An 18,912-nucleotide genomic window follows, 5' to 3' on the forward strand; every position below is an offset into this window, starting at 1 on the left:
CTGGGGAGGAGCACTGGTGGAGAGGGACAGGGTTATTAACTGGCAGCTCTCTAATAGTTGGAGACAATTAAGAAGGGAACAGTGAACTCCACTGTCCCTGACAGTTCCCAGCTGAGTACTGCTTGGAAATTTGAGAACTAATTAAAGCAGGCTTAGGATCTCATCATTCTTCCTGCACGCCTGGGACAATGAAATACTGACTCCTGCATCTGTTCCTTTTGTGTACCTGATGCAAATAAGGAAGAAGTCTGTAAATACATCAAAAAACATACTTTATTTTATGTATAGCAATACAATTTACATATTAAATAACACTATAATAGAATGATTTGATATAGTTTAACATAACAAAAAGATTCTTCAAGTTACAAAAAAACCCCAAACAAAAACCAAAAATGAACAAAAAGTCTCCCTCCAAATACTCCCTCCCACCCTTTCCCCAAACCAAACACCACATTTTTATTTTTTTTCTGAATGGATCAATGAGACAAACGTATCCAGTGACTGGCTAAGTCTAATTCCTATTGCACACACTGACAATGGAATAAAAAAAAAAAATCCAACTTTCACAATCACTGCCCCAAAGAAATGACATTTGTGGAAATCTTTTTTTGAGTGTGATGATGGTGTCTCACTACCTTGAAACACAGAAGGTTTGTATTCACATAGCCACCACAGAACTAGGAAGGAGGTGAAACTAGAAAAAAATTAGCTTTATATGAAAATATAAAATTCTATGATTATATACCATAGATACAAAGTTCCCAGAAGATGCTTATCCAAGCAACAAAATATTTACAGTTTTAATGACTTTGCTATTTTAAAAATGAAGGAAAAGAAAATAGGAGTACACATGAATGCTTCGGTCTTTAGACACAATGGCTGCTTGCTAGTCTCAAGTGTTCTAACAAAACAAAAAAAGTCACTACCCCAAATGTTGGAGAGTTGTGACATTGTATAAAATTGACTATCTCCTCTTTTGGAGACGTTTATTCTTAAAACTCAAGACATTTTTCTTGAAATTAATTATCCTCTGTAGAAAATGCTTCCCTTTGCAAATAGTTAACAAAAACACTAAAAACAGTTTAACAGCTAAGACAAGGTAGAGGCCAAATCTCTCTATTACAGTTCCTCTCTTTCCTTATTTTTGCATTCCTTCTCCTTTGATAAGTAAAGCCAATGTAGTTCACATTGTTAGAATGGCAACAAAGAGAAGAAGAGCAAAGGGGTAACAGCAAGTTACATCTGAAAAAAAAAAAGAAAAAAAAGAAAAAGAAGAAAGCAATGCGGTAGAGTAATAGGCATTTTCCCTTCATGTAAAAACTCACTGGAACCATTTGAACATAAACTTTGGAATACAAGATCTAATGTCAAAAGACATGAATTTGAGAAAGACTGCTAAATCTTCAAGACAACTAGATTTTTTTTAAAAAGTAAGTTGATTTTGTTTTGCTGAGAATTAGTAGCATGTATCTTTGGTAGAATAGATATCTGTGTTTTTTAGTTTTTAAATAAAATACATTAGCTTTAAAAAAGATTAATGAGAAGGCAGTTGTGCTGTATCATAAAGATTCTTCTCCTAATGTTCCAATGTATCAGTCTGTGTTCAAGCAATTCAAGCAAACAGAAACTGGAAAAGAAATGGAAATTTTGCAGATCCGGTAAATGACTCCACTAATCTAGAAAAGACCCACAGTACAGAAACAGTCACTTACAAGAAGAAGTTTAAGGGGTTTGGATTTTTCTTTTTCTCTGTTTCTAAATTAGCATTTGGAAACAGACACTGAAATACTAAAGACAAATGCTGTTTAAAATGAATGTTCTTTAGACATTGATCCTGCAGAAGACTTGGTGCTTACCCTGCACACCAGAGGGGTCCCACCAGCTCCCCTAGACCTTCCTACCAACGCCAAGCTCACATATAGGAGTGTTTGGAGGACGGGGTATCCTCAGCCTGCCACCGTTAAGATGGCATAGATTTCCAAGCATTCCCACTTGGAAAGCTTGGCTGCTCTATGGGCTCAAGACACAGTTCATGTCTTTCACACGGTCTGCGGGTGCAGGACACATGCAAGACATGGAGAAATGGTATTTTCTAAATGTAGACACACACGTGTGCTTCAGTCCTTCTGTTCCTTATTTCTCAGGGCTGGTGCTGAGGACCACACCCTGCAGTGATATAGGAATGTTCTCAGGTTCTCTTAATTTGCAGACCTGCACATTGCTTGGGAATGATGCTTGAAAGACATCCTGACTGAATGCCAGGAGCTGGGTACAGTGGGGGAGCTTGGGGTGCCAAAAGCAAGGTGGTGATTTGCAGAGCAAGACTTTGGCCAGACACTCGTGGGAGCATCAGGAGAGCTCATCAGTGCCCATCTCTGAGCAGACATTGCTCCTTCTGCCGCTCACTCAGTCCCAAGGAAAGGGTGCAAACCCCTGTATGAGAGCAGAACTGCAGCTGCTTACAGGAGGATAGATTTGGCTCTTCTGTGTGCTTAATCCTGACCTTCACAAGCAATTTCTAGCTTCACCTCTTCAAGCCTCATGCATCACTACCATCTATTGGCTACCTGGCTGTCAGCACAGCACTTAACATACAGCTCGAGCTCCCTTACGAAGTAATCCATGGACAACTCACAGGACATCAGTGTACATTATTTCCCCATGGATTAAACCCCGAGCAAGTATTTCAGCTGTTGGAAAATGCCAATGCAAATGCATGGATTTCCAAAGCATCTACCAAAGTTCAACCCCCACAGCCTTCATTCATTGACGTTTAAAACTTGTGAGAAGGTGAAGGATTAAAACAAGGGTGTTCAGGCAGTGTGTCACGAACCACAGCTTTCTTCCATCATGCCAGTGAAATGAAAACTAAAGACCTGAAAGTACTGAACAAATCCAACCCTCTTGATGCCTGCAGTAATCTTTGTGTCACTTAGTTGCCAGGGTTTGAATTCCTAACTTCTCCCTACACCTTCCCAGGAACTTAAATACTCTTAGATTGAACTGATCCAACTCATGAGTCCCTTTGTGCTACCAGCTGGCATTGGCTGGGGCCAGGTTCAGGACTGGGGGCACAGGGGGGCTCAGCAGCTTCTGAGGCTGATACAGGCTGGCCAGAAAACCACTCAACAAAACCTTCCAGCCCTTGCAGGGAGCAGTACTTGAAAACTTACTTAAACCATTCTGTTACTGGGGTGTAGTGACTGGAAAGCCAGTCCTAACTCCTACTGACTCCCACCTCCATGCAGTGCAAAGGGCAAGCAAACTACAATCTTTGTAACATTCTGCACATTTTATTTGGACTAGCTGTTGCTGGACATGGGAATTCCCTACTGAAACCATGGGCTTATTATATTGTTTGGCATTAACAATTATTGGAATTGCTTGTATGGAGGGATTCAACAAACTGAGAAGGTGACTGTGTAAAAGGTTGCTGATGAATCCTTGAATACCTTGAATCTTTCTCTTAAGATTAAAAGGCCAAATATTAGTACATACCAGTTTTCATAGCTCCTCCACTCTCAGCGAGGCTGTATCAGTTTGCACCTTGAGAGGTTCTGAACCAAAATACCTACTCTCAATATCCTTTTAAGCAGTTTGCATTCAGCTTCCTTGTGAGTGAAAATACACAGAACCCTGCCAAATGTCTGTATTTCAGCAAGATTGGACTGGCAGAAATTAATTGGTTTGCATTTAAATGAAAAAAATATGCTGTAATATTTTGACAAGTCCTGAAAAATTACAATGCATGTTTTCTGCAGTTTAGAAGTGAAGAAACTAATGCCACATATAAGGGATAGTGCCTTTAACTGTACACCAAGGGTTAGGATGGCTGAAATCACGTATTTCCTTTTCCAGGCAGATTCAATAACCCCTCCCTACTCAGCCAAGCTATGAAGAGCACAATAATTTTAATTTTTAGGAGAATTAAGCATATGGTTACTTCTTTTGATAAACAGGGATTGACCTTGTTGAATTGCAACCAAATACAAAGGAAGAGGGAGCCAGTGAGGATATAAACTTGAATGCTCCAAACAATAATTATTTACATAATCTGGGGGAAACCATTTTATTGGGAGGGAAAACACAATAAGGTACATTTATGCTAAATAATTAGTCTGGCAAAAAAAAAAAAGAGGGAGAATGTAACTTTATAGGTAGTTTTTTTATTAGTTTGCTTCACCAGTAAATATGGATCAGTACTTTATGTTTTAGCACTAAAGTATGAAAATTACACACCTGTAAAAATGGCATCTAACAGTTATGAAATTAAGAAACGCCTGTCATCATGTAACATACCATTAGGTGTGAAGTCATATTCAAGAAATAGTAAGGAAATTAGATGTGTTTAAAATATCGAATAGCTTAGTAATGTAAAATATTGCTACCTTCAATATATCTGAAAACAGGTCTGATTTTGGGTTGTAGTAGATTTCTCACTGTATTGGCTCCAATGAAAATAAAACCAAAATACCTTCCCATTGCAGGGCTGGTTAAAAACCAAAATCAACATTTTCCTGAATACATGGGGAAACTTTGAAATTGTAAATTCAAAACTTATCGCCGAGTCCCACATATGAATGGCATCTAATTTATAATTATACTGTACGTAATTTATGTATTCCATGTGAAGCAAGTCTCAGGCCTGTAAGTGTACAACATAGCAATTTGAAACAATACAGAAATAATTGTTTCAGCTGCACAAGGCTGTTACACCTTCACTATAGCTAATAATCACCTGCCACATTTTGTCAAGAAAGGATGAACACTGCTCATCCACTCCACTGGAATGCAAAACACCATTACCAAAACTGTGACGTGATCATTAAATAATAAATATGGTATGAAGGGGTACAGTATCTGTTGTAGAAAGAATCCATCTGGCCTAGCATCCAAGATTTAAGATTCGAGGGTCACTGTAGTTAGCAAAACTTCACTGCATTTAAACAAAACAGAAAAATGTATGTTTGTTGCCATGGAATGTCACATCAGGGCTTGTCTTATATTAGGATATTATAGGCAGTAACACTGATCATATAGTGCAAACTAGATAAAATTGCGTTTCACTGTGTGAAATAAACAGAGGTGCAAATGCTCAGTAGGATACCATTAAGACATAAAATGGCAAAAAATAAATATCAAAACTTTTATCAGTGTAAAAAAGTAATTGGGTTATTGTATAACCTAGAGTCTGGCAAAAAAGGCCTCAAAGAAGTTCACTCAGTCTTCAGAAGTTCTACAAATTAAGTGCCTTTTCAGGTTTCCAATTAGACAAGAGACTCCATGCTTTCTGCGGGATCAGATTCGTCACTGGCCATCACAGCACCATTTTTGTCCAGTGTCATGGGACCGTTTCCATTTTCCTTAGTGCTGACCAAGCTTAGCATTGCCTTATACAGAAACTGGTACTGTTCCTGGAAAAGAAAGAGCAACTTATTTCAATCCTTTAAGTGTACATAAATGAGTGGCACTAAAATTTGGCATTTCCAGGTAAGGTCATGGGTATTCATTGTCAGAAGCATACACATAGCGAAGAAATAGACTTAGAACAATTAACTCTGTTCATCCAGTTTAACCTTGTGAACCCAAACTCCAGTTTTGGGTAGATTATACTATTTCTGATATACTATTAAACACTACAGGAGTGCAGGACAAAACCTGAGGCCACAGCTCAGCCCCAGGTCACTCCCTGGGTGGCAGAACCTTGTACCACGCACACTGAGGCAAGGGGGTTGCTCTTGCTGGACACTCAGTGAAGAGCCTCATCTCCCTGCAGCTCCACCTGCGGTGAGCATCCCTTCAGACCACAACGTGCCAGGTTTAAAGAGCACAGCTTAGCTCACAGGGCTGGCAGGCAGATGGTGACAAGATGAAAGGTTCTTCTCTGCTAGGACTGCCTGTATAGTGCTCCCCTCCAAAGTATGAGAAATAAGTTTAAGTGCAAATCAGAGACTTACAGTGTGGCTTTGAGGTTAATAAAAAATGACAGCTACACAAAAAAAAGTTCGAATGCAAATTCTGCTTGGTAGCAGATGCTGTAGGGCTTGATAACATACACAATGCATGTTTCAGTTCATGCTTTTGGTCTCAGATGAAACCCTTGCAAACTGTCTATTTATATTCCACTTAAAGACTTACAATGTCTGTAAATACTCCAGGCCGCATAAGATTTATCATCTTTGCCACCTGGAAAACATCAACAGCATTTTCATTCTCCAGCTGCTGAGACAGAGTAGTAAGGGCACACAGAGTTCCCGCTGACACAGCTCCATACCTGGAAAACCACACCAAAAGGAGGAGTTACTCAGAAACACACCTGGGCACTGACACAGGGTCATGAAAATGTTGTTAATAGTCTTATTTGATAACTGTAGTTCATCTTTTTATCTACTAAATGCTTGTTTTATAGTGGCTAATATTTTGTCATTTTAATTTATAGAAGAAATTTGATGGTACACAAGTCATCTCAGGTTATCTGCACTATTCAACACAAAGAACTGTAGCAGCAGCAGAACATGAGCCATTTCAAAATACCCAGCCTGGAGACTGTAACACTGAAATCACTTCTCCCACACCATACAGGCTCAGAGCATCTGCATTACAGTGAAGCATATTTTTAATTCATTAGTGGGAGCTCAAGCAAAACATGAGCGATTAGAAAGAAATGAGACTTTGCCTCTTCCTCCACGTCTGACAATTGCAGAAAACTAAGATGGCTGTGTGGTGCTCACAAGTAAATGGGGCACATCTCAAAGTCTTCCCTATGTCTGATTCATTGGTAAAGGCAACATCCCTGAGCCAGGCACCCAGGAAACATTACAGATTTTGAAGAGTTGAGCTGTAATGTCATGTAATAAAAACCCAAGCAGCAGTTATCCATGAGGAGTATGACTCAGTCCTTGAGATTCCTTGAGATACTGGTCAGGTAGAAAGCTCATTGTGGTAAGCCTGGGGGTGTGCTTGAGCCGCAGGTGCAGGTGTGAGCCACAGCATGAAGGATCCTACACCACACCTTCTGAGGAGCCTCCACTCTCCTGGTACTCAGGAGACTGAAATTCTGTCCTGGCTGTGCTATGGGTCTGCTCTGTGACTTTGAGAAAGTCAGTGTCAAAATGTTCCCACTGGTAAACGGGGTCATCAGTGCTGACCTGCTCTCTAAGCCATTTGGAGAGCTTTATGTGAAAACTGAAATAATTAGCAAGTGCTCCAATACCATCTTGTATTGCAAGATTACCACTAGGATTTGTACAGCATTCCTGTGGAAATCAAGACACATGCTGACTTAATATTATATGATTTTTGCAAACTCAAACTCAGTTTACCTAGAAATAGGAAACAGAACTTGGATCACAACAGATGTGCTCTATTGGATGTAAAGTTTACAGAAGAAGCAGCAGCACCATACAGATGGCTGTGATTGATCATCGACAGGGACAGTGGACAATGTGCCCAGTGCTTGTACCTGACTGGACACAACTAAACCCCTCTGAAGGTGTAATGGAATAATTTTCACTTGGGCTGGTAATTTCCAGTTCCCAACAATCTGAAGACTTTTATTGCAGGAAATTATGCAGCAGATCTTTATCTAGTTACCCACACATGGGCAGTTATATTTAAAAATCTTGACAACTGTCTCAAACTGGAATTTCTGAACTTTTTAAAATGTTATCAAGTTCATCCCACCATGTACTTCCTAAATACCACATGAATTTAGTCATCTGCAAATTCATATATTTGGAATTAATCTGCAGTTGCAATTACTAGTGGATTATGTGATGTAGTTGTTGCGTGTAGCAAAGGGAAATTTTCATTTTCAGCTACATTTGGTTAGACTCCAAGGGAAAGCAGAATCCACATTATGTATTAGGCATAAAAATAAAATAATGGAATATGACAAATAAACCAAAAAAGCAATGTACAGAAAGAATGACTCAGCATTGCAATTTTGATTTTTTTTTTCATCTAGCAATGAAATGCCCAAACCAATAATGCTTCTAATTTTGTAAAACATAATCTTAAATACTGCAAGAGTAGCAAAACCTCACTTCAGACTACCCAAAGCATGAATATTAAAACCGGCCTGGAATTAATCAGTGCTGGTGAAAGGCAACAGAGCTTAAACTCTACGTAAGGAAGATGGAAGGAGTGGTGAGAGAAAAACTACTTGCTTCAGCCCAAGGCACCATTTGCAGGAGTCAGTCAGGAAAAAGCTGTTGCAGCAGTGACACATGGATGTGCAGGGAAAGCTCAGGCAGCACCAGTGGATCCAAGCGTCCTCCTGGGACACCAGCACAGCGCCTGCTCTGATCACTGACACACCAGAGCATGGTAGTGAGGCTTTTGCAAAGATTCCCAAGACATTCCCACTGATTCTGTTTTGTGGCAGTGACAACATCTAATGGGCTGCAGTGCAGGAGGGCTGCAGGTAGAGCAGGCATTTGTGCTGGCTTGGTGCTTCCTCTTAGGACAACATGAGCACTGTCAGAAGTTGGGCCTCCTTGGGATTTTAAGCACTGAATGACTGCAGGAAGTGCTCTGCCCACCAGGAAACAGTTCCTTCAAGGAAATCAGGTCAGACCTAGGCTCCAGCTTCACTATAATGGTATTTTGCAGCTCCATAATGTGTGCAAGTAATAACATGCAATACAGTATTTAGCATAGCTGGTGGGACAATGCTCACCACTGTGCCACAAAAGACGCAAGTGTTGGTGGGCCCCCTCCCTCCCACTTGGCACAATATGGGCCCCTTGGAGTGTTTTTGGGGAAGCAGAAGGAGGAAGAATAAATCTGCTTTTAGAAGACCTGGGCCCTTTGTTACGATACTTCTGCTGCTCGTCATGAGACACAGCTGAGCCGAGCTTGTTCTGTCTTGCATGGCACATTAAACCTGAGCTGTTAGACAGGAGCTTGGGCTGTTTTGAAACTTGTTTCCATCAGCCCATATTAGGCTGCTTAAAGCCTTATCTAAACCAAAGCTCTGCTGGGTTCTGAAACAGGTTGTAGGATTTGCTCGGGATACTTCCAGGAGCAGAAGAACCCAAAATGCTTCCACAGCAAACAGCCTCACCTCCTGAGTCCACCTAAGATTATAACCAACATAAAAACTACACTAAGTAAAATGTATTTGGCCTCAGGTGCCAACTGAAAATTCATCCTTGGAAGTTTATATACTCTAAATCTGTTCTGTGGACTACTAAACCTGACCTACTCCATGCACGAATGGACATCAGTCCTATCAAGTGTCTTTTAGCTGAGTGTACAATCTGCACATAAATGGGAGAAAAGTGATGACATACTCATCATGAACTATGGTGGGGCCATCCCTTGTTAAGGCCTCTTCCTTGATTACATTGATAAGTTCAAAGGTACTGCTTATGGGAGCGTCAGGGTTTGGCCATTTGGGACACTGAAAGTGGCGGACTTCCAGAACGTAGTCATCCTGCAATGACAAAGCAGCCTGGCATTAGCTTCCTCCACTTCACAGGCATCCACTCCAGGGACAGAGAGGGAAGAGCCTCACTGCAAACTACAGTGAAAACTTTCTTCTTCCAAACAGTTTACATAGAAAGAGGAAACACAGCTCCAGCATCTCTGTAACAGTGAACACCCTAAAAGAATACGAAGTTTAACAAAGTGTTTAATCAAGAAAAGATTTTGTATTTGAATTCAGAGCTCATATCAGGTCTCAGAGAGCTTACGGCTCGAAAGTCAAACAAGAGCAACCAAGTCAAATCTAAATGGGCTTGCAAACTAATGTCTTGCAGCAAAGTCCAGCTGCAATCCAGACAGCAAACTAGAAGCAGGTTCATAGTTCAAAAGAATCGTGCTTACATTTTTATGATTAGTTAAGACCCCCCCAAACAAATTAACTATAAATGCTGAATTTTGTAAGCAGAAATAAGACAATGCACCTTGGTAAAATCACGTCTTCACTTTCAAGCAAGAGAGACAGTTAATACCAGTCTAACTAGCTAGAGGAATCTACCTGAAAGTAGAAGATGTGAGAGGGAGAAGGAGCCAATGAGAATCCCTTTCCCCTGAGAGCAACATGCATACACATGTATTTACAAGAAAATCCTTTCCGAAAATTTTCTGAACTCTTCTTCTTCTGTATTTAAATGGCATCAATATAATTTTGGTGAAAAGCAAAGAACCACATTTGAAGGTTTACTTTACCTGGGTAGCTTCAAGGATAAAGTCATGGATGATAATTTGCTCTTCGTTAGAGAGGCACAGTCTGTCTTTGCTGATAAGGGTCACAGTAAAGGCCTCACAGTTCATGGATTCCTCACGACTTGGCCAGTACACAAACTCATCTTCTGCCTAGAGAAATGAAAAAACACACTGCTGCAGCCTTTCAGATACCTTGAAAAATCCAGTGGATCAAAAAATTGGTTTGATAAATAGAGATGATCAGGAGCTGACCTTTAAAAACCACTTTGTCTAAAACAAATTTACAATTACAGTAGGCAGTAAACCTGCCAGATCCTCCCTTTGTGTGTTCAAACTGGTAACACCTGCTTTTTAATTGGTTTCATAGGGAAATTGTTATCTTAGCTCACTCATACTTAACCTCTGTATTGTATCCCAGGCTTTACGACCTCCTGCCTACACAGTCTTGTTTGAAAGTCAGATATTTGTTTAGAAAAAACTCATTGACCCTTAAAAATTATTGTCTTGTTACTTTTAATTTGTGTTTATTGTGGTCTAATCCAAAACTGAGGGTCTGTGGATCAGGCCTAGGTAGAAGATTGATGTATACTTATGTAGGGCTTGAATTTTTAGGAGTGACTGGAGGTGTGAAGAGGAAGAGAAAAACCCAAATATTCTTCGCCTTGAAAAAAACACTGGCTAAACTTAATGCAAGTTCTCCAGAAAAACACCTCTACTGAAAAACCTGAGTGAGACTGGGAAGGATGGAAGAAGCTCAGTGTTGAAGTAGTCTGACTGACAGGATGTAGGTAACATCCTGTCAAAGCTGTTCTTTAAAAAATAACAGTGAATTCCTAATTTGCTGCAGAGAAAGGAAATTATGGTCTGTCACCACATACAAGCAAAGTTAGTTTCTTCTCCTGGCTTCACAGGTCTATGTCCTTGCAGCACGAGCACAGAAGTTGCCCTGGCCACATGCACAGAGCAAACCCGTGACTCTGGATACCCCATCTTTCACTCATAAGCAAACATGGGCTATGAACTGATGTCATTCTGCTGTGGCCATGCACATCCCTCTAAAACCAGGTGTATTTCTGTGGGTCTGCAGCTCTGATGAACAAGACATGCAAGATACTGTTGAGATCTGGGCTGTCAATGTTCATTCCTAAAATGTGACTTATGGTCCTAAGCCCTTACAATTCTGCCCTAAATAAGCAGAGGCACTGGTAATTAGAGTAATATCATTGAGTGCCAGGGAAGAGACCTGTCCTGCCACCTGACAGGTCCTCATGCAGCAGGTACCTTGCATTATTGTCTTGTCCTTTGGCACTGCACATCCAGCACCTTGATGCTACCTGGATCCTGTGCCACCCCTCCTTGCCAGCCGACACATCCCACACTGACCACTGAGCCGAGGCCGGGATGCCACTGCCTTCCTGGCCACCCTCCACCCTGGGAATGGTGAAGGTGAAAGCATTGTGGCTGAGCCCACCATTCTTCCTTTACCCTTTAGTCACTGTTGTTCTGCAGAGCTATTTCATGCGCATGTGAAGACAAGATCAGCCTCTTCATTTCCACCTAACATACTTTCATTTCATTAGCACTTACTGATTCGATTGAATGTCTCTGAGCACTCCTTGCAGTGCTGCACTCCCTTTCATCCCTGCACACAAGCAGCATATTGACTGCTGCCTCTTTAGTAGCCCCTCATGACTGCTATTTTCTTGCTGTAATGAAGGTGGTTTCTCTTCCACTTTCAGCTACAATTGTCTGCTCACCTCAGTGATGTGTGTATGAAAAAATGAACTGTTTAGTTCTTAATCCTTTTCAACACACGCTCCTGAAACGTGCTAGTAAATCTGGAAGTAGTGATTAGCACTTCACCTGTGTCTCCTTTATTCTCTTCTCTGTCCGACTCATTATTTCCACTTAAATTAACATACTTGTTTGCATTTTACTTTCATTAAAAATGACATGTATAGCCGCCTTGCACAGTCATAGTCTTGCATGGCCTGAGGCTTAAGCTCATAGGCAAACAAGCAATTATCCTCCTGTCCCTGCCTTGCATTTCTGCTCCTCTCTCTGGGGTTATGGTTACCCATGACCCCAGCCTCTCCATACCCTCAGTGCTTGCATCCTGCCAGGCCACCCTCAGGAGCCTTGCAGATGTTGTCAGCACCAGCGTGTTGTGCTGTGTGTGAGCACTGTGGTCCCTCCAGCCCTGGATGTCCAGGGGTAAGTGCAGAAGGCGGCAGCAAAAGAACAGCGCCCCTCCATCATGGGAACTTATCTTTTTGTAACCAGCTCATGGCAAAGCTTGAGTAGGTGGCTCAAATATTGGCTTTGCTTTCAGCCAGAAAACAGCCCCAGCAGGCAACTGAGTGACTCTGTGCTGTGCCCAGCTGGGCTGTGACAGTGGCACCATCCAAGGAGGGACACGGGCAACTCACCAGACTCTGGTTGTCCGGCAGCATGACAATGATCTGTGCATTGTGATCCCAGATCATTCGCCAGAAATCTTTAGTTGTATGTGGCAGTGGATGTTGGGTTATGATGAACTCGTTACTCCTGTAGTAGCCCTTTTGCAGCAAAACAAACACACAGTTACTTACTGCCTTCCATACTTTTAAAGCATTAATTTAATTTCTGGGGACACATAATGACCCTATTTCATTTTACTCCACAATATTTTCACACAGACTATATTTTTTTAACTCCATTTCAATTCTACAGAGTCCCTACTGCTTCAATTGACTTTAAATCCCAGTATTTATTTGACTGTATCTCACAGAAATACACATTCCATCTAAATGCATCTTGTAATTAATTTTTTTAGGCAAGAATCTTTAATAAAACATGGTTAATAGCTTTACATTATGGGGAAGGTGTTAAAATCTCATCTGTTAATACACAGCCATTACACACAGAATTAAGACAATTACAGGCATCTGGTATTTAGCACCTTAGAATTGATTTTACTTTGTAATTAGGTGTTGGCTTCCTCACCATGATATAAGAGGCATTAATGTAATCTGTTCCCTTCATTCCAGGCAGTGGTGCCAAGCCCACTCTAGCACGCTCAGCTACAACATTAAAAAAAAAAACCACAGAGAAAAAAAAAAAGATCAAAGTGTGGTCATGGCACAATGCAGAAAGTAAGAATTTCTCAGCTGTTAACAAAGCAAACAGTGTGTAGCTCCCATCTCCCACAGGAGCAGGCCAGCACTTTCTAACTGCGTTAAAGCACTGCCTGCTAACACAGGATATAAAAGAGAATGTTGCACAATATTCCCACAAGGACAAAGTAATTTCAGGAATCAAATTTTACTATAGCAAAGATTTTCACAGCAGGCTAAATTACCAAATAACAGTATATGCAGTGATAACAGGGGATTTTGGGTAATTCTTGTCTGTAGTGTTCAATTTGTCTCCAGCAGCACACAAACTCAGCTGATTTATTTTGTTTTCCCTACCACTCTGTAGCACTGCCATCTCTCACAGGGTGAGAGAACCTCCAGAGACAAACCTCTTCCCTAATGGGGAACCTCCCAGAAGTGTGTGCTCTTCAGCAGATCCATGCTTCTCTGTGTTTTAGGGCTGGGTTCAACATCATCCTCAAAACCTCTGACAGGCCCCAAAAGCCAAACTGAAATCACTGCAGCTGCATGATTTGGCCCCACAAAGGGCCATATCATACAGAGTATTTCTAGCCTGTTCCCATCTGTTTTTAAGATGCATTCTGATGACTTCCCTTTTTATTAACAAACTTCATGATGGACTGTATCTGTGCCACTATTGGCTATCATCTATCCTCTGTGTCCTGTACTTTGGGTTATGTGATGTGGATGATGTTGTGCCCATGCTTGGTCTGGTGCAAGTTCATACTGCTTGACAGCCATGCAAAGATTCCTTTTTAATGACTGTGAAACTGTGTCCTCAGGCACTAAATACTCTCAAATCTCACACAGAGAAATGGAGTGCAGTAGCTGAATTACAGACAACTGGTGCCAATCACTCTGGGAGATCTCACCAGAGCTAGGAGCTGGTATCAAAGTAATCTCTCAGTATTCCATAGATTTATCCCCTACCTAATTATTCAAATTCTTAAGCACTTCAAATTAACATTTCACTTGGACAGTATATCTGGCTGACACTGCAACTATTTCCATTTGTTCAGTTTCATCAGGGTAATACTGAAAGGCAAGACAGCTTGGGCTGAACAAAAGATTACATTTCCCCTTCCTAGTGGCTATGCCTTTTCATGCATAACACTGGGAGAATTTGGTACAAAAAAGTTATGCTAGGCAGTAATCAAACCGAAGATGTGATCTTACACGGCACGACTGATGAGTTCCTGTTCTTCTCTTTGTTGCAGTCTTTCTGAGCACTGAAGCATTCCACATATTTTGCATTACACTGTGTAACCAGCTGAAAGAGAATAAAGCAGTAAGTCAGTCCTCAGAGCACTCTAAGTGAAGAGAGGAGGTTTCTTTGCCAACTCCTGCGAAGATGCGCATTATTAGGAGAATGAGCTGTTTAAAGTACTCAAGTTTCCAATGGAAATCATCCTTTCCATACAACATGTTTAATAGATAAAAAGATCTCTGCAGCTCTCAGCTTTGAAACATCCTGAATATGAAGTTCCATCAAAATGTATTTTCACGGAACACTCCGTTTTATTATCTTTGAGAGTATATTTCACAAACTTTCAGATATGTTTAGTCAGAAGCAGGTCTTGAGGAATAAAAGCTAGCAAAATAGAACAACAAAACTTTAATATTGGTTTTTTTTTCCAATATAAAAGCCAGAAAATTCCTGCAGAATGTCTTTTTCTGATAGGCCTTTGGGGAATCTACCATACTGGCATCTGAGATCTGAGGCCATGGGCTACATTCTCTGGTCTGCCATGTTCATTCTGGGCTGCCTAGAGGCACAAAGAAAGGAAGATTTGTATTTGAATACTCCCCTAGTGCATGGGGAAACTATGCCAGAGCAAAGAGAGTAAAGGTGGCTTTCACATCTGCACTCACACCTCATTACTCAGCATCATTTCACTCTAAGAAGGTTGAATGTAAATTGCTGTACTGGGGCATGAGCACGAGTTATTTTCTGCCAGCTCTGTGGCAGCAGCAGAAACAAGAGAAAGATCTAATAATTACTGCTGGTCATATCCCAGTTTGAAATGCACTCTAAACAAGACAGCACTCAACTCATCTATGCACTGGCATAAGCCCCATTAGAAGTTTTGGGGTTTCTAAATAACTGTGCAATGTTGTCAGAGAAAGTAATTTCTGAAAATGGCACTTAGGGTTTTCAAACTTTGTCACGAGTCATCAGAAAACATATAATTTATACATATAATTCAGAATTGTTTGTAAAAGTGCGACACTTTTAAAAATAACAAACCTTTGTCTGCTACTGCATTTTGTGTGGGCGTGCATGCGCTTGCAGTTGTTTCTTTAATTTAGTAATTAAGCATCTGGAATGTCTTGAGTGATGGAGAAGTACTGAGATTCCTACAAGTGAATTCAGCGAAGAGGCTGTTCACTTTTTGAATAGCTTGGCACCTGGTGTAATTTAACAGCTTCAGTTCCTTGGGTCGTTATTGGGTAGTTATTAACTGAGTGAGTTTAGCTGTGAAAGCAGATGTCACGTATAATCTCCTTATGATACAAACTCTCACAAAGTATTTTACAATGTATTAAAATAAAGTGCAATCAGAAAGTCTTAGGTTTCAAATAAGAGATCTGGAAAAAAAATTACTTTGGCCAGGAAGAAAGCAGGTATGACGTAGCAGGAAACGCAGCAAGCATCATGATTAGCAATGAGAAAGGCAGATTGTGTTTCCTGGTCTTAAAACATCTGTAATTCTTTATCTACAGTGATGAAATAGTAGGTGGTGCAAAGAACCTCATCTCTTGTCTCTCGCCATACCTATATGCATGAAAGCCACAGTTTGGAGGAAGACTTCCAGCCAAGCTAACCACAGAATTGGGAACATCCAAGCCCCCTTGGGAACAGGAAGACCAGCAGCACAGTGTCCATGTCCCTCTTCTCACCTCTGACTGAAGAACATGAGCACTGATTTCTAGCAGTGAAGCTAAGACTGTAGAGGACTGAACTTCTCAAGATGTTGTGCTGTGCTGATCAAGTTTTCTGGTTTGGTTCCTTAGTCGTGACAACTGACAGTGAAGACAGGCCATATAAAAGAGGGTAGGAAAATTAGGTCCATCTGGATGGCATCAATTAAGACTTACCTTGAACTGTTTTTCTAGCCGTGTCTTCCCTCCTATGCCAGGTATGAGGATGCTGTTAACATAACTATGCAGCTGGTTTGCAGACACTTCAGTCTCCTTCCCAAGGATGGCTTCCAACAAGGCATCATGAATAAAAATGTACTGCTCCTAGAAAAACATCAGCATGTCAGGTAGACATCTGGAATAACCTAAACAGCTGGCTTTGTCTGAGGAGTAATGCCCACTAAAGGAAAAGGTGTGCAAAGCAAGCCACCCATGCAAATACTGCCAAATTCAGAATAAATATTTATAAATGTAGCACATACAACTCTGAACGAGTCAAAAACAAAATATGAAGTTTCTGGTCTAGAAAAAGAGAGATATGCCAGTGCAGAAAAATATCAGTAATATATTCAATTTTTACAGAGATGTAATTGGAAAAATCTATTCTCTTTTTGATTACAAAGCAAAAATGAATAAGGCTTTAAATTCAACCCCACTGCAATTTTTACCTCTGTCTGGACGAGGTAGTTGCGCTGTGTCCTGATATGTTTCAGGAAACCCAGGACATTAACTGTGCTTTTGTCTTTTATCTGCTGCAGCATACTGTCTATCACAATGTAGGTACCAGTTCTGCCAACACCAGCACTACAGAGAGCATAAGAGAAACCCATGAAATACAATGCCAGATGAAAGCAAATGCAGAAGTAAAAGCAGAACAGAACTAAGCAAATATTCAAATATTCCTGTTCATGGGCTTTCATTTTCCTCCTAGCGTCAACCATTAAAGTTTCCCAGCAAAATATTTTGGTTTTCTGGAAATATTACCAGGTATATATTTCCTCCCTTCTGTGGGTATTTCTGTGCTTCAAGATGAGGCTGAACACAATACAAACCATCACACCTGTGCCAGTAGCATGAGGATGAGGCTGCTGTAGTCCTGGAGTTCACACTCTGGCTGTTCGCACTTGGCTCCTGTTTCCACTGCTGCTGTTACTGGTGTTGGCTGGATGAAGCCATACAGATCCACCCTTTGCCAAGCTGCTGCTATCCTGGATTGCCAAGGTCACTCCAGGCTGTGAGATATCCCTGGCTGGCTTCAGCCTTGAGGTAAAGCTTAAGCTGCACAGTGGAGCTGGAAATGCAAGTGGTACCAGCACTATGGAAAGGTATAAAAGGGGGCTAATCTTGTGGAGGCAGAACTCCTTACAGTGAATGAGGGCAGTCCTGGGCCCTCTTTCAGAGATGGGAGCTCTTCAGAGATTCTCAATTTCTGCCGAGGAAGGAGCTGTAACCCTTATCATCCTCTCCTCTTTGATATGGTGCTGTGATGAAGACCACATCCCTGAACTAGTTTATTGACTGATCTATTGCTGTGACTGCAACTGCTGTGAGTGTGGTTCAGTGGCAATTGCATTCCCAGGTGTCCATGTATCCATACTGTTGGTTCCCAGCAGAGGCGATCCTGCCCTGTCCATGCACGGAACTGGCAGGCTACAAGCAAGCTTTGACCAAGGAGCTTTCCAACCACATCAGTGCAATGTTCAGCAGCTCAGTATCATGGCAATAGCAAAACCCTGTGTCAACTGGGAAGCTTTTGCATTGGAGCTGTTTTAAGACACAGGCAAAGTAGAGCTCAAGTCTACCTGCACTCCATGGGGCTGACACACTCCTCCTGTTTTAGTAACCTACAGTGTTTGTCTTAGCTGGCATGGAAGAGCACACACTGTGCTCTAGCTGTGCTTGCCATGGGTGGTTTGTCACAGCCATCATACCTGCAGTGCACCACCACTGGTCCCATGTCTGGGGTTCTGGCTGCCGAGGATCTCCTGACGAAGGTGAGCACGGGCAGAGCGTACTCGGGCACCCCCATGTCAGGCCACTGGGTGTAGTGGTACTGAATGACCGTCCTCTCATTCTGCCGCCCTTTGGGGTTCCCTTTCTGACCCTGTGTGAGAAGGGTGTGCAGAGACAAGAGTGAGAGGACAAAAAAGAAGCATAAAAATATCAGTCCTTCTCGCTTGCTCAGCTGAGAAAGTGCTGGACTCTGACAAAAGAAAGCTGCAGCTCTGCCTCCTGCTAGGTGGAGACAGAGTTCAAGGAAAAATACACGTGGGAACAGGTAATAACAGCAAAACAAGGACACCAAAGCAGCAGTGCACTTTGAGAAAAAGAAGAAGAAGTTCCTTCTAATCTTGGCTTTACTTACTTATTTCCCACCCACCTGCCCCTCCAGGTTGCCTATGCAAATGCTGAGTTTTACTCTGGTGTGCCTTGTGTCTTATACAAGCCAGAAGACACTTGGATGACAGCAGCGAAGGCTTGGCTCACCTTTTTAATCTTGGTGTTCCTGATGGTGAAGCGGCGAACAGTGTAGCAGGCATGGACATTTGTGCTCTTCAGCGTGACGATGATGTTGCCGTACTCCTCACTGTTCTCCATTGGCCAGTACTGATCGCATTTCCTCTGAACACAGACACAGTTGGGTGAGTTGGGTAAGGGCCTGAGCTGCTGCTTTGTA

The 18,912-nt window shown here is 41.6% G+C and overlaps 1 protein-coding gene across 2 annotated transcripts in view; it reads right to left on the bottom strand.

Annotated features, from left to right (window-relative positions):
- Nucleotides 1-255: 255 nt before the first annotated feature.
- The window catches only part of PTPRG (protein tyrosine phosphatase receptor type G), a 407,666-nt gene continuing 389,009 nt past the window's right edge, over nucleotides 256-18,912 (bottom strand). For both annotated transcript variants that reach the window (XM_048315233.1, XM_048315234.1), the window contains 11 exons: nucleotides 18,723-18,857; nucleotides 18,167-18,339; nucleotides 16,904-17,039; nucleotides 16,413-16,559; nucleotides 14,490-14,583; nucleotides 13,162-13,238; nucleotides 12,606-12,734; nucleotides 10,180-10,326; nucleotides 9,300-9,442; nucleotides 6,142-6,277; nucleotides 256-5,417 (listed from right to left, as the gene is read on the bottom strand). In XM_048315233.1, the coding sequence (XP_048171190.1) occupies nucleotides 5,271-5,417; nucleotides 6,142-6,277; nucleotides 9,300-9,442; nucleotides 10,180-10,326; nucleotides 12,606-12,734; nucleotides 13,162-13,238; nucleotides 14,490-14,583; nucleotides 16,413-16,559; nucleotides 16,904-17,039; nucleotides 18,167-18,339; nucleotides 18,723-18,857 (1,464 nt within the window). In that variant the 3' untranslated portion in view covers nucleotides 256-5,270. The remainder of the gene's footprint in view (nucleotides 5,418-6,141; nucleotides 6,278-9,299; nucleotides 9,443-10,179; nucleotides 10,327-12,605; nucleotides 12,735-13,161; nucleotides 13,239-14,489; nucleotides 14,584-16,412; nucleotides 16,560-16,903; nucleotides 17,040-18,166; nucleotides 18,340-18,722; nucleotides 18,858-18,912) is intronic.

The sequence above is a fragment of the Corvus hawaiiensis genome, chromosome 11, assembly GCF_020740725.1.
Source record: "Corvus hawaiiensis isolate bCorHaw1 chromosome 11, bCorHaw1.pri.cur, whole genome shotgun sequence".
NCBI classification, from domain to species: domain Eukaryota; kingdom Metazoa; phylum Chordata; class Aves; order Passeriformes; family Corvidae; genus Corvus; species Corvus hawaiiensis.